Source organism: Gossypium arboreum, chromosome 2 (genome assembly GCF_025698485.1).
Source record: "Gossypium arboreum isolate Shixiya-1 chromosome 2, ASM2569848v2, whole genome shotgun sequence".
In the NCBI taxonomy this organism is placed as follows: domain Eukaryota; kingdom Viridiplantae; phylum Streptophyta; class Magnoliopsida; order Malvales; family Malvaceae; genus Gossypium; species Gossypium arboreum.
This window is the reverse complement of record NC_069071.1, coordinates 8,831,708-8,846,369: the sequence shown is the minus strand read 5'-3', so window position 1 is coordinate 8,846,369 and position 14,662 is coordinate 8,831,708. Positions and strand designations below refer to the sequence as shown.

The 14,662-nt window shown below is 31.0% G+C and overlaps 1 protein-coding gene across 1 annotated transcript; it reads left to right on the top strand.

Annotated features, from left to right (window-relative positions):
• Window positions 1–1,949: 1,949 nt before the first annotated feature.
• LOC128284202 (citrate-binding protein-like) lies at window positions 1,950–8,045 on the top strand. The gene is made up of 4 exons (XM_053022017.1): window positions 1,950–1,976; window positions 2,922–3,024; window positions 6,643–6,658; window positions 7,913–8,045. Exons 1-4 carry the CDS (start codon window positions 1,950–1,952, stop codon window positions 8,043–8,045), a joined length of 279 nt encoding a protein of 92 aa, XP_052877977.1.
• The last annotated feature ends 6,617 nt before the right edge of the window (window positions 8,046–14,662 follow it).

The following is a 14,662-nucleotide window of genomic DNA, read 5'->3' as shown; positions in this document are numbered from 1 at the left end:
AAAAACTGTACTTGTAAAAATAATTTAATAGGTTTAACCGTTGTCGTTTGAGCTTCAAAAAATATAGAGACTAAGAACGATCTAATTAGAAAACATAAACTAAATTCACAACTTTAACGGTTGTCGTTTTGTTGCATTCAATGTTTCACGAGTCACAACTTAAGAAGTTTAATGAGAAGGAAGTAACTTAATTATCACTTTTACCAATACTAGTTGAAGATTGATATTGTGTCAAATTCACATATTTATGTGTTTTATTTTGACAAATTTTTGGGTACAATGTTACTAATTTTGGTATTTATTACTAAATTTTTACGTAAGTTTTGTATGAATCCAAAATTTGGAGAACAAGCGAAAATATGAAGTCACATGGAAGATTTAGGCATAAGAACAATAATTTAACGTACAAAACTTTTAGATGTCAGGATTATTTTATTTTATTTAAATATTATTTGTAAAGATATATTTTAAGAGTTTAATTGATATTAAGTTTTATTCTTTATATTTTATTTAGATAAATATTTAATTTTATTTATAAGAATAGAATAGTAAGTAATAATTTTAGCTTAAAACTGAAAAATAGAATAGCCAGGGACATCTTTCTGCTTTTCTTTCTTTCTTTTTTTATTTGGATTTTGTGCCGCTCTCTGTTTCTATTCTTTTTGTTTTATTAAATTTTATTTTTATCATTTCTCTGTTCAGTTAATTATTACGATTAACTAAATTATATTCTAACCAAAGGTTGATCAAATCTCCATATTTGAGTTGTGAGATCCAAAACTTATTTAATTTTCTTTTGTTTGTATATTCATTTTTTTCAGTACAAGAGAAAGATAGGATTATTTTATAGTATTGTTTTTAGTCTAGTTTCAATAAAGATTTTTCTAGTTGGCACACTATCGATGGATTATTCGTTTAGTATAAATTAATTGTTGGACAATTCTTACAATTAATTTATAATTAAAAAAGAATTGGTAGTTGAGACGTCCATGATCGTTTATAAGTGAATTTTTTAGCTGGTCATTAATACCACCAACAATAGAAGAAGATTCTTGCGCATTATCCAAGCCATTTGATTTGCTGCCTAGCAGCTTGGCTATCCATTTCTAAAATCACCTTTCGACAGCCAACATACCTCAGCCATCTGCCAGTCGAATCTCTTATAGCACTACCTGAAGTAGATAAGCCAATCCCTATCTTGAAACCACCATCAGTGCTTACTTTCCAAGTATCATTTGGTGGAGGCGTCTAGGATATTTTCCGCCATTCCCTAACAATGTTGGACCTGCAAAAGACCATAGACATTTGCAAAGTATAAATAATCTCAGAGCGCAACCTAAAACTTCTGCCAACTAAACTCTATTTCTACAAAATTGTCGTTTAAGACAAGATTATTCCTTCGCAACCATAGATTCCAGCATATTACTCCAAAGAGGATGTCCTAATCGACAGCTTCAACAGCAAAATGATCTGGTCTACATAAATTAATATGAAGCCATTCCTTAACATCCAGGCTAAAAAATTAAGTAATCCTGTTTCGCTTAACAAGCTGCAAAGACAGCCATGAAGCATCCTCGCAAAATATGGTTACTATCTTCCGAGAAGTGCCCAAAGATCTGGAAGTCGTATGTCTTCGAACTCTTTCGGCATTAGTCTGATTTTTTAGCCTAGATCTTAAGGAACGACTTCATGTTTTTATGTAAGCATTTTGCTCAAGCTATCAGCTTCATGAAACATTAGTTTGATTTTTTTTTTAAAGAAATTTTATATATATATATATTTTTTTAATGTTTAGATGATATTTTAGAATTATGACCAAATTGATAAGAAGTATAAATATTAAGATTAAATTTATTTTTTAGAGTTAAAATCAAATCGATAGAATATATAAATATTAAGGATTAAATTTATTATTATATCAATTAAAATTATGTAAATTGATGAAAAATATGAATAACGTGGCAGATAAAGATGTGGTATGTGTAAATATAATTGATTACACATTTTTCTGTCTTGGAAAATATTGTTTTGGAAAGTATGTAGTATGTCTAAAGATGGAAGAATGTGAGACACTGTTTGAGTCTTGAAAATATTCTACGATAATTGATTACACATTTTTATCATTTGTCTAAACCTGTCCTTTTCTTTCACACATATTTTCCAAATTAATATTATTGTTAGAAGGCAAGACTTTGCTGAATCGGAAGGTATCATCCTTTAATTCACTTTCATACCCAAACCACTGTAAACACAACCACCAATGTTCATAATCAAATTAACTTCTATCTTCCTTTTTCATCTCTACAGTTAAGTTTCCACTTCTTATGAATTTAAGTCGATTTAATAAAAATTTTGATATTTTTTCTTAAAAACTGTTTTTAATTAACTTTTTTTTATTTTTGAAGGTTTTAATTAACTTTTTTATTAGTAAAGAAATAATTTACATCATTTAATTTTATATTAAAAATATAATTATTTTAAAAAATAAATATCAAAATTTCAGCAAAAATCTAAATAAATCATTATTATTTAATATAATTAAAATTATATAAAAAAATTGAAGCCCTTGCAGATTCACGGGCAAAAGATTCGATTTAAAATACATAAATAATTTTTTAACTTGTAGGATTATTAGCAAGATTTTCTTAATGAAAATTCACTTATGCATTTGTCTTCGAAAAACAATAATTTATTTTTTTTAATACAAAATTTTTATAATTTTAACTTGTCTCTTTAATACGGTTTATTGAGAGATGATGTCTAATTAACATTGAATCAATCAACCATTTTAACATGGTATAATCGGAAACAAAAGGGGAAAAGACTATAAAAATCAAAGAAGACAATTGCTTCAAACTCAATAAAGGTGATGCTAGTGCTAAAAAACTCTTTGGTTTTTTTTTTTTTAAATTCTATTTTAGGGCTATGATTTCTCGTTTGGGGTATGGCAATTCGAAGGAGAGGCATGTATCCCAAACGGAATAAAGACAACATCAGTGATGCAAGTATTTGGTAGTTCTTCTTGTAAAATAAAATAAAATAAAGAATACATAGATTTTTATGTGGAAATCCTTTCGGAAAAACCACGGGCAGAGGAGAAGAAAATTCACTATGTCGAATTCGAATTATTACAAGAGGAATAGACTATGCCTATTTATAGGCTTGTGAAGCCATATTCTAGTAAGACTGAAACACCTTATTCTAATCAATATCAAATAGATAGAATTTAATAAGGTTTAAAAAACCTTATTCTAAAATAAAATAAAAGAAGTGTCATTCTATATGGATTCTTCTTTTATTTTATTTTACCACTGTATTTTATTCAAATAAGAATTCGGGTCACTTAATTCTAACAATCTCCACTTTGACACGAATTCTCAATGAACAAGTTCTTTACCGCGAACTCTCAACGAACAAGTTCTCCACTTCTTCCATAAAACCCCTTAAGGGTTTAACGTCAACAACGAATACCAACCAAGTCTAAGCACTGCTCAAAATTGGTTATAGGAAGTGACTTAGTCATCATATCTGCAGGATTTTCATGAGTGCTAATTTTGCTCACAACAATATCACCACGAGCAATAATATCACGAACAAAATGATACCGAACATCAATGTGTTTTGTTCTCTCATGAAACATTTGATCTTTTGTAAAAAAGATGGCACTCTGACTGTCACAAAATATTACGCTGATTTGAAGGTTTTTATTGAGTTCACTAAAGAGTCCCTTCAACCAAATAGCTTCTTTACAAGCCTCGGTAATTGTCATGTACTCAGCTTCAGTGGTAGACAAAGCGACTGTAGTTTGCAAAGTGGCTTTCCAACTGATTGCACAACCTCCGATTGTAAAGACATAACCTGTGAGAGATCTTCTTCTATCAAGGTCTTCAATAAAATCAGCATCAACATACCCAATGACTCTATCTCTAGTTCTTCCAAACTGTAAGCAAACATCAGTAGTACCTCGTAAGTATCTTAAAATCTACTGAACTGCTTTCCAGTGTTCTTTACCGAGATTTGCCATGTATTTTCTAATTGCACTTACTGCATATGATAAATCTGGACGTGAACAAACCATAGCATAGATGAGAGATCCCACTGCACTAGAGTATAGAACAAGTGACATGTACTCAATCTCATCATCTGATTGTGGAGACAAAGCCGATGAAAGTCTAAAATGGGCTGCTAAAGGAGTACTAACAGGCTTAGCACTCTGCATATTGAACCTGCAAAGAACTTTCTCAATGTACCCCTTCTTACATAGGTACAATTTACTTACTTTTTTATCTCTGAGAATCTCCATACCAAATATCTTCTTTGCTGGTCCTAAATCTTTCATCTCAAATTCTTCACTTAGTTGGGTTTTAACCTTTCTTATCTCTCATTTGTCTTTTGCTACTATCAACATGTCATCAACATAAAAAAGTAGATACACAAAAAAACAATCACTATTTTTCTTAATAAACACAACTGTCAAAACTACTTCTTTTGAAATCATGAGAAGTCATAAAGGAATCAAACCTCTTGTACCACTATCTTGGTGACTGTTTCAAACCGTTAAGGGACTTTTTTAGCAAGCAAACATAGTCCTCTTTTTTTAAGACTGTAAAACCCTCTGGTTGTTGTATGTAAATATCCTCCTCAAGTTCTCTATACAAAAATGCAATTTTTACATCTAACTGCTCAAGCTCCAAATCATGTATGGCCACAATACCAAGCAAAGCTCGAATCAAACTATGCTTAACAACTGAGGAGAACACATCTGTGAAGTCCACTCTTGGAATTTGACTGTAACCCTTTGCAACAAGCCTTGCTTTATATCTGGGTTCTTCAACTCCTAGAGTCCTTTCTTTCTTTTTAAACACCCATTTACAACGAACAGTCTTTATACCTTTAGGAAGTTTCACAAGATCTCATGTCCTGTTTTTGTGGAGTGATTCCATCTCCTTTTAAATAGCAAACATCCACTTTTCTGAGTTTTCACAGCTAACCACCTCAGAATAATTAGATAGCTCTTGATTCACATCTATATCTTCATCCACATTTAAAGCATAAGCAACTAGATCAGCCTCAGCATACTTCTTTGGAGGTTTAATTTCTCTTCTAGTTCTATTTTTGGCGATAGAGTATTGTGGTGAAAAAGTAACTCTATTCTCAATTTTTATACTGGTTTGAGGAGTCGACTCTGTATTAATCTGATACTCCACCTGCTTTTGATTTTCTTTATTGGAAGAGTCTTTAAGAGATAAGTTAGATAACATAGCAGTTTCATCAAAAAAAACTTTTCTGCTAATCACAACTTTTCTATTTTCAGGACACCATAACTTATACCCTTTTACACCAGTTTTATAACCAAGAAAAACACATTTAATTGATCTCGGTTCTAATTTTCCATTATTAACATGAGCATGCGCAGGACACCCAAAGATCTAAATCAGAATAATTAGTAGGATTACCACACCATACCTCTTGTGGAGTCTTTTTCTCAATGGCAACGGATGGAGATCGGTTGATAAAAAAATATGCAGTAGCGGCTGCTTCGGCCCAAAACGACTTTGGTAAGTTGAAACTTGACAACATACATCGAACCTTCTCCATGATCATTCTGTTCATTCGTTCTGCAACGCCATTTTGCTGTGGAGTATGGCGAACTGTCAAGTGTCTCACGATCCCTTCTGACTTGCATAATCTATTAAACTTATCAGAACAGAACTCTGAGCCATTGTCTGTACGGAGGTATTTTATTTGTTTTCCCGTCTATTTTTCAATCATAATTTTTCAAGACTTAAATGTGGAAAACACATCGCTTTTCTGCTTCAACAAGAACGCCCAAACTTTTCTGGAAAAATTATCAATAAAGGTTAGCATATAATTAGCTCCACCTCTCGAAAGCAATATAGATTACCCCCACAGATTAGAATGAATATACTCCAAAGTTCCCTTTGTGTTATGGATTCCTCTGGTGAATCGAACTCTCTTTTGCTTCCCAAAAACACAGTACTCATAGAAATTTAGTTTACAAATTCCTTACCCATCAAGAAGTCCTCTTTTGCTCAATTCTGCCATGCCATTCTCACTCATATGCCCTAGGCGCATATGCCAAAGTTTAGTAATATCATCATATGACAAGGAAGAGGAAGCGACTGCTGCATCACCAGTAACAGTAGAACCCTGCAAAATATATAACTTAGTAGTCTTTCTCTGCCCTTTCACACAACAAGGGAACCTTTGGAAATCTTTAAAATCCCACTTTCAGCTGTGTTTCTGTACCCTTTTAAATTAAGAGTACTCAACGAAATTAAATTTCTTTTCAATTCTGGAACATGTCGTACGTCACTGAGTGTTTTGTTCAAAACAATTGCCCTCTTTTGATAACTGCCATCTTAACTTTAATTGTTTCAACACCTGTTATTTTACACTAAGTATTATTTCCCATCAAAACAACACCTTCAGACACTGTTTCGTAAGTGGTAAACTAGTCCCGATTGGGACTTATGTGGAAGGTGCAGCCTGAATCAAGTATCCACTCCTCGCTCACTTTAGAATTGTTGACTGAAGCGACTAAAAGGTCACCATCGTTGTAGTCTTCTACAACATCAGCTTCACCGGAATTTTCTGTTTGTTTTCCTTTTTGATTTGCAGTCTCCCTTTTACTCTTGTTCTGTAGCTTATAGCACTCAGATTTAATGTGCCGTTTCTTCTTGTAGAAGTGACAAGTTTTACCTCTATTTGAAGATTTTGATCTACCCTTAGATTTACCGCGAGGATTCCGTTCCTGTGTCATTCCACGATCATCATCAACATTTCAATCTTGTCTTTCACGAATAATGAGACCCTCTCTTTGAGAGTCGGGTTTAACCACAAGATGCTTCATCTTATCATATGAGGTAAAAGAATCATAAATCTCATCAACTGTGAGAGACTCGGGGCTATATAAAATTGTGTCTCTAAAGGTTGAATAAGACGGGGGCAACGAACAAAGTAGAATCAACCCTAGATCTTCCTTATCATACTGAAACTCCATGGCCTCCAAGTTTGAGAGAATTTCTTTAAACACTGTTAAGTGTTCGTGTACAGATGCACATTCCTCTAAACGATGAGCATAAAGACGCTGCTTCATCTGAGCTTGCTTGTTAGAGTTTTCGACATACATATTTGTTCTAGCCTCTTCCATAATGTGGTGGCGGTCTTCTCTTTCATCACATCCTACAAAATTTCGTTGGAAAAATATAGATGTAATTATATTAACGCCTTTCGATCCTTACACTTCTTCTCTTTATCTATTAATATCAAAAGGCATCTTATCTATCCCAAGTAGGGCATCCTCCTGATCCATCTGTGCAAAAACTGCTTGCATCTTAATCTGCCACAACGCAAATATGGTGTTGCGATCCAACAGCGAAATTTCATAATTCAAAGACGCCATTACTGTGATCGAGATGAATAACCCGAAAGCTCTGATACCACTTTGTGAAAATAAAAAAATAAAAAAATAAAGAACATATAGTTTTTTACGTAGAAACACTTTTGAAAAAAACCACGGGCAGAGGAGAAAAAAATTCACTATGTCAAATTCGAATTATTACAAGAGGAATAAACTATGTTTATTTATAGGCTTCTGAAGCCATATTCTAGTAAAACTGAAACACCTTATTCTAATCAATATCAAATAGATAGAATTTAATAAGGTTTAAAAAACCTTATTCTAAAATAAAATAAAAGAAGTGTAATTCTATATGGATTTTTCTTTTATTTTATTTTACCATTGTATTTTATTTAAATAAAAATTTGGGTCACTTAATTCTAACACTTCTCATAATATTATCATCATGCTCCGAGTCTATTCCAGCAACTTCACGATTCACCTATCTTTTGTGGTATTCGAAAATATGTATAATCCATGATGTGGGAGCTTCTCCAATGTCAAAATTTACATTGATGGCATTCAAAGATATGAAGAGTCTGATGATGAAAAAACCAATCATTACTTCAAATTTAGAGCCTATATGGAATTGGGTGCCTCCCATTACATGGAGTCTCATTAGCAGGGAATCAGGATTTGCACGAGGAATTCATGCTTGTCAAATTCCATATAGTACCACCACCACTAATAATAATACTGCCAAAAAAGGCAGCTCATCTATGCACCTATATGTATGTTTGTAACTTTCTACGTACTAATTCAAATATAAATATATATTCGAACAATTACATAATAAAATAAATTATTATATAATATCAATAAATAAAAATTTTAAATAATTTGAATTAAATCTACACGTGACAATTGTATATGATAAAACTAGAGATTAACACATAAGAATTATGTAACTATTAATATGAATATAAACTTAACTTGTTTCATAATATTTTTAATACACCTTTCTTAGCACTGTAAGAGATAAATATTTTTGATTGTAAGAATTTAGACTCATAATGTGGGCTAATTGTAAGATTGGAAATAGTGGTGATCCAATTCCAATGGATTTATGTCAATGGTATAGCAATATTTGAGGAAAGTCACATATGGATACCTACCTTTATATTATATTGGTCTTAATGCAAGCTTCTTGAGATTGACTTTGCAAGCTCAATCAAACCTTTTTAACTCTTGGCAAGCGATTATATTACATTATAGAAATGACTGATGCATGGTATGGGTTTTATTATATTCTTGCAGCTTATAGGTTTTAAAAATATTTTGATTAATTAATATATAATTATATACATTTATTATATAAAATGAATGAAAAATATTAAAAACTTTAAATCAAAATAACTAAAAACTAAAATTATAGCTAATTTTAAAAATGAAATACCAATGAGTGTAATAAAAATGAATAAAACAAGGTAGTTAGTACCGCACCGATGGACACACCATTTTTTATTGGAACCGGTACATGTAATACTCAAAACTCGGCTTAGAAGTTATAATTAAATCTGGAGAAATTACATCGACTCGTTTAGAAAACTAATTTCAGTAAATATTTAGCAAATACGACTTTCTCAAACAATCATTAGAAAGCTATTTGTTCGCTTTCAAAAAATACTTAAGAAATTACTTAATTTGCAGTAGAAAACCTTTTCTGGAGTTTTAGTTTTGAAAGCCGAAATTCGTTTTGTTGACTTAAGTGAATTTGCAGTCTTGCGTTAGAAAATATCAATTATTGACAATGTAATAGCTCAAATTTGTCCTACCCAAACAACAAACAAATAAATAAATAATAAAAGTACATTAATTACAAGCCCAAATACAAAAACCCTAAAAGCCCAAAACCTTAAAGAAATCAGAAACCTTAGCCCTCTTTTCGCACCGTAGCCTCACCACGTCAGCAGGCGTGCCGTTGACTTCACCCCTCTGCCGCCACCACTTGCAAAACAACAGAGAAAAAAATAAAAGGACAGAAGCAAAAAAAAAAAACACAAAACAAAAGACAAAACAAATAATATAATGCATTATATTTTGATTATAAAGGCCGAAAACAGTTTGTAACAAAAAAAAAAGGAAATCGAACAGAGAATACTAAAAACAAAATTCTTGAAAAAAGGTGGTTCTTTTACATCCTTTATTTTTTTTTTGAAGCAAACATAAAAAAGAAAAAAAGAAAAAGGAGTTATTTTTTTTCTTTTTACCTGTTTCATCGCGCCTCTGTCGTGCGGGTTCTTTTTCTCCAACTTGAGAGGGCTCCGAATCCCTTGGGATTCGTCAAAGGCCCCGTTAGATTTTGGTCGAGTTTTTGGGGATTTTAACCCTAAATTTGCGTTTTACGTGTTTAAAAGATCAAAAGAACCTTTTTTGGGAATTTTCGGCCATCGAAGGCGGCGATCACCATCGCAGATGACGATGGCCACGACAGACTCGCGACAGCTCATGGTCGGCCTAAAGTTTTTTTTAGAGAAAATAGGAGGAAATATATTTTTTAAACTAAATTTAAATTATGTTTTTTCTCTTTTTTTTTTAACTTATATAAGGGTCTAATACAACGTCGTTTTGGGCTTGGCTTTAAACGCCCAAAACGACGCCGTTTTGGCACTACCCGAAAATCATATCCAACCTAAATAACCCCAAGATTCGTATGTTTTCGCATTGATGGTCTATTTTCCATTTGGTCCTTCCGCTTTTTACCCCTTTTTTTTAATTTCATCTTATTTCCTTTTTATTTTATTTTATTTTTACCCCTTTTATTTTGCTCTTGTGCAATTTAGTCCCCTGACCTACTGTGGACCCATTGAGGGAATGACACGTGTAAATTTGGATGGGATAATTGTCCCCTGAGTCCCTGCACATTTTATCCCATTTTAGTTTAATCCTTTACGTTTTTTCTTTATAATTTAGGCTTTTAATTTTGTTATATTTTTCAATTTAGCCCTTTATTCCCCTTTTCTTTATTTCTTTATTTATTTTTATTTTTATTTTTTGCAATTGACGCTTTAATTTCTGTTTAAATTTTAATTTAGTCCTTTATTTATTTAATCCCACCCCTTACTTTCTGTTATTGTTCCAGCACTTTTAATTTCCTTGTTTATATTTTTACCCTTTAAATTACGTAATTTGCATTTTATTCCTCAAGTTTCTTAATCATTGCATTTTAGTTTTTTTCTTATTTTTAAATGTTGATATTATTGTTAAATAATTATTATTACTAATTAATATTTTATGTTTAACATTTTGTCATTGGTAATATTATCCCAATCAAGATCATAGCATTATTATACTCTCTCTTATTATTTTACTATTATTACTGTAACAACTCATTTTCAGTAAAATCAGAATAGTGGTTTCGAGACCACAATTCTGAGTTCGTAAGAAAAATTATTTTAAAATTATTTTATGGTCTACCATATGCTAGGAGTATCGTATAAAAATTTTGTTAAGAAAATTTTACCAATTACATGTTTAATTGATAAAAGGACCAAATTGCATGAAATGCAAAAGTTGAGTTCTAGTAGCTATAAGTATCAAGTAGCTATGGAATTCAAAATTTGATGTCCTTATATGGCAAACAGACCATTAAGAGGAGTTAATAGATAAGTATGATGATTCATCCATGGAAATTTAAATAAAGAAAATGACTAAATTGGAAAGATGAAATAATAAAAGATGATATTCTAATTAAATAAGAAATATTATCATTTTATATCATCTTTACCAAATTAAAGACATGGAAACCCTAGTTATGGGTGTTGAACTCAAGAAAGCTATTTTGGCTTAATTAGGTATGTTTTCTTGTCCTGTTTTTAATAATTTTCATATTTCTGATATTGTAATAGCTCAATCTAGCTATCTCAGGGATCAATTTGCAAAGTTATTAAAGTACAAGGGTTTTACCATGGATGAATATAGTTTAATTATGAAGTTTTACGATAGAAAATGAAAGGTTGTTGATAGATAAACAACTTTTGTAAAGTGAATTTTGATGAAATTATGATTTTGGGACTAAATTGAAAAAATGTAAAATGTATGAACAAAATTTAAATTTTATGAAATACATGGGCTGTTAATGTTACATGTAAAAATCAGCTAGGCTTGGAATAAGGATTAAATTGCATGAATTTTATTTTTCACCTAGGGATGAAATCGTAATTAAATAAAAGTATAGAAGCAAAATGGTAATTTTTCCTAAGATGTAAATTGGATTGAATTGAGTATGAATTGTATTAAATTGAGATAAATTTACTCTTATAGATTCAGATAGACCAAATACGAAGTTAGATCGTGAAAAAGAAAAAAGTGTCGGATTAGTATATTACAATTCACGAACACTTGTTAAGGTAAGTTCGTGTAACTAAATTGTGTATATTTATATGTTTAAATTGAATGTTATGTATGTTATTGTATGATTGACATGTATGAAAATCGGTCACATCCGATAATGCTCGATAAGTATTAAGTCCCGACTGAATAAATGAAATTCGATGGATATATGGTTCTCGAATGGGTTATGGTCCTGCATATGTTGTGGACACACTGCAGCTCGAAAGACCATCCCGTTATTAGCTCTCATGAGCATCCTGATATATGGCCCTCTCGAGCTTCTCGTTATATGGTTTTTGCGAGCTTCCCGTTAATAGCTCTTCGGAGCATCCCGATTGGTTGTAATTTTGCATGTGTTGTAGACACACCATAGCTCTTATGAGTGTCCCTATATATAGCTCTTCTTGAGCTTCCCGATTAAAGAATCTTTGTGAGCTTCCTAATTAATGGCTTTTTGGAGCTTTCAGATATAGCTAGCTTGAACTTCCTGATATATGGCTATCTTCCTGATTAATAGCTCTTTAGAGTTACCCGTTATTGGCTCACATGAGCTTCCTGAATATGGCTCTTATGAGCTTTCCATTATACAGTTCACACGAGCTTCCTATTATATGGCTCAAGGGAGAGCTTCCCGTTTATGCGATCTTATGAGCACTCCCGAATATGAATTGACGGATTTCAGATTTGTACACTCACTACACCAAAACAGGTTTTTAGCGGCATTTTTTGCGGCGTTTTAGTAAAAAAGCCCCTAAAAAAGAGCATTAACGGCGCTTCTACAAAAACGCCACAAAAAAACGAGCATTAGCAGCGCTTTTAAGAAAACGCCGCTATAGGTTGACATTAGCGGCGTTTTATAGAAAACGCCACAAAACAATAAACACAATGTCGTCGTTTTTTTGTTGAGATTTAGTGGCTTTAGTGGCGCTTTGTAAAAATGCCGCTAATGCTGACTTAAACGCCGCAAAAGATCGATATATAACGGCGTTTTTCATAAAATGCCTGCAAAAAAACTAAACACAACGGCGTCATTTTTTTTGGCTTTAGTTGCTTTAGCGGCGCCTTCTTGCAAAACGCCGCTATAAATCAGTCTTTTGTGGTGCATTTTTGAAAAACGCCGCTATAAGTCAGCATTAGCTGCGTTTTTAAGAAGCGCCACTAAAAGTATAATCTATTTTTAATTGACTATTTAAATTCTTAAAAAAAATAATGACACGTAGAATAATTTTAAAAGTAAAAACATAGGAAAATATTTATTAAAATACTATTATTTAAAATAATTTTAAATTTTATTGTTATATGACTAATTGTTTTTTATTTGTATATTAAATATTTTCTTATATAATTTTAAAAGAGATAGTATTAATTTTAAAATATTGAATTAATTATCATTATAGTTTAGTGTTTATGATTTGGGGTATATAGTTCAGTGTTTAATGTTTAGGAGTTACTATTTTAAGGGTTATGAATTATGTAGTTTAGGGTACTTTAGGGTTTAATAGTTGGAGTTTAAGATTTAGGAGTTATGGGTTAAGAATTAGGGGTTAGGGGTTAGGGGATAAGGATTAGGGGTTAAGGGTTAAGAGTTTATGATTTAGGGTTATAGTCTAAGGTATATGTATTGTGATTTAGGTTCTCGGGTTTAAAGACCAATTAGGGGTTAAAGGTTTAGGGTTTTGATTAATTATCATTTTTTAATTTATATATTGAACGATTTCTTATATAATTGTAAAAGAGATAATATTAATCTTAATATATTAAAATTATATATGATTATAGTTTAAATTATTTCAGAGATAATAGATAAACTTTATATATATTAAATGGTTTAGGATTTAAGGTTTACGTGAAATTTGTTAAATGATGAAATTTTATACAATCAATTAATGCTTTTATATATTTAAAAATATTTAATCTAGACCATTTGAAATTTTGATAATTATTAGAATTAAAAAAACATTGATAAATAAATAAAAAAAGTAACAAAATTTGAAATGGATAGGTAACTATATCTACTTAATAACATTATAAACACATAGAACCCAAATTATATTAGAAATTAAAATATAAGGATTAAATATTAAGCATATTTAAAAGATAAAACTGAAAATTATCTATTTCCGTAAAATGTAAAAAAAAAAAAAAGATTAGTATGTACCATATATCGCAAGAGATAAATCTTTTAAACTTTAATTCATAATATTAGGATTAAATTATAACTAATTATCATCATATTAACATTTATCATCATTACTATTAATATTTAAAATCATTAATCTAAAGAATTAATTGAATGAAGAATTCAATTCAAATTAATTCCTCTACACTTAATTTATATAAGTGAAATTTAAACTTAAAATTTCAAAGTTATCATGCAACATAGATATATTACTAAATATTGACTATCATAAGTTAATTATTTTGGCTACCAAATTATAACAAATAAAAATAAAATATAAAAATTAAGAGATTAGTGGCGTTTTTTGGAAAAACGCCACAAAAAACAGTATAGTTTAAAGAAAACGGAGTCGTTTTAGTTGGTATTTAGGGGATTAGCGGCATTTTTAGCAAAAAAAGTTTATAGTTTAACAGAACGGTGTCGTTTTAGTTGGATAGGGGATTAGTGGCGTTTATAAAAAACGCCACAAAAAGAAATAAAGTTTATGGAAACGACGGCGTTTGAGTTGAATATATAGGGGATTAGCGGCGTTTTTTCAAAAAACGCTGCAAAAAATATTAGTGCTTAAAGAAAACAGCGTCATTTTTGTTATAGAAGAAAACACCACAATAGATAACTTTTAGCGGGGCGTTTATAAAGCGCCGCAAACGGTCAATTTTTTTTTGCCGAAATGGCGTCGTTTTAATTTGTTAAATTTCATTTCTTTCATGCCCGGCAGCCTTAGGCTT

Excerpts from the sequence above, each read along its gene's own strand:
- LOC128284202 (XM_053022017.1), top strand. The coding sequence starts at position 1,950 with ATGAATAACGTGGCAGATAAAGATGTG. Across the intron at positions 1,977-2,921 it reads ACGTGGCAGATAAAGATGTG|GGCTATGATTTCTCGTTTGG; the intron begins GTATGTGTAAAT and ends ATTCTATTTTAG.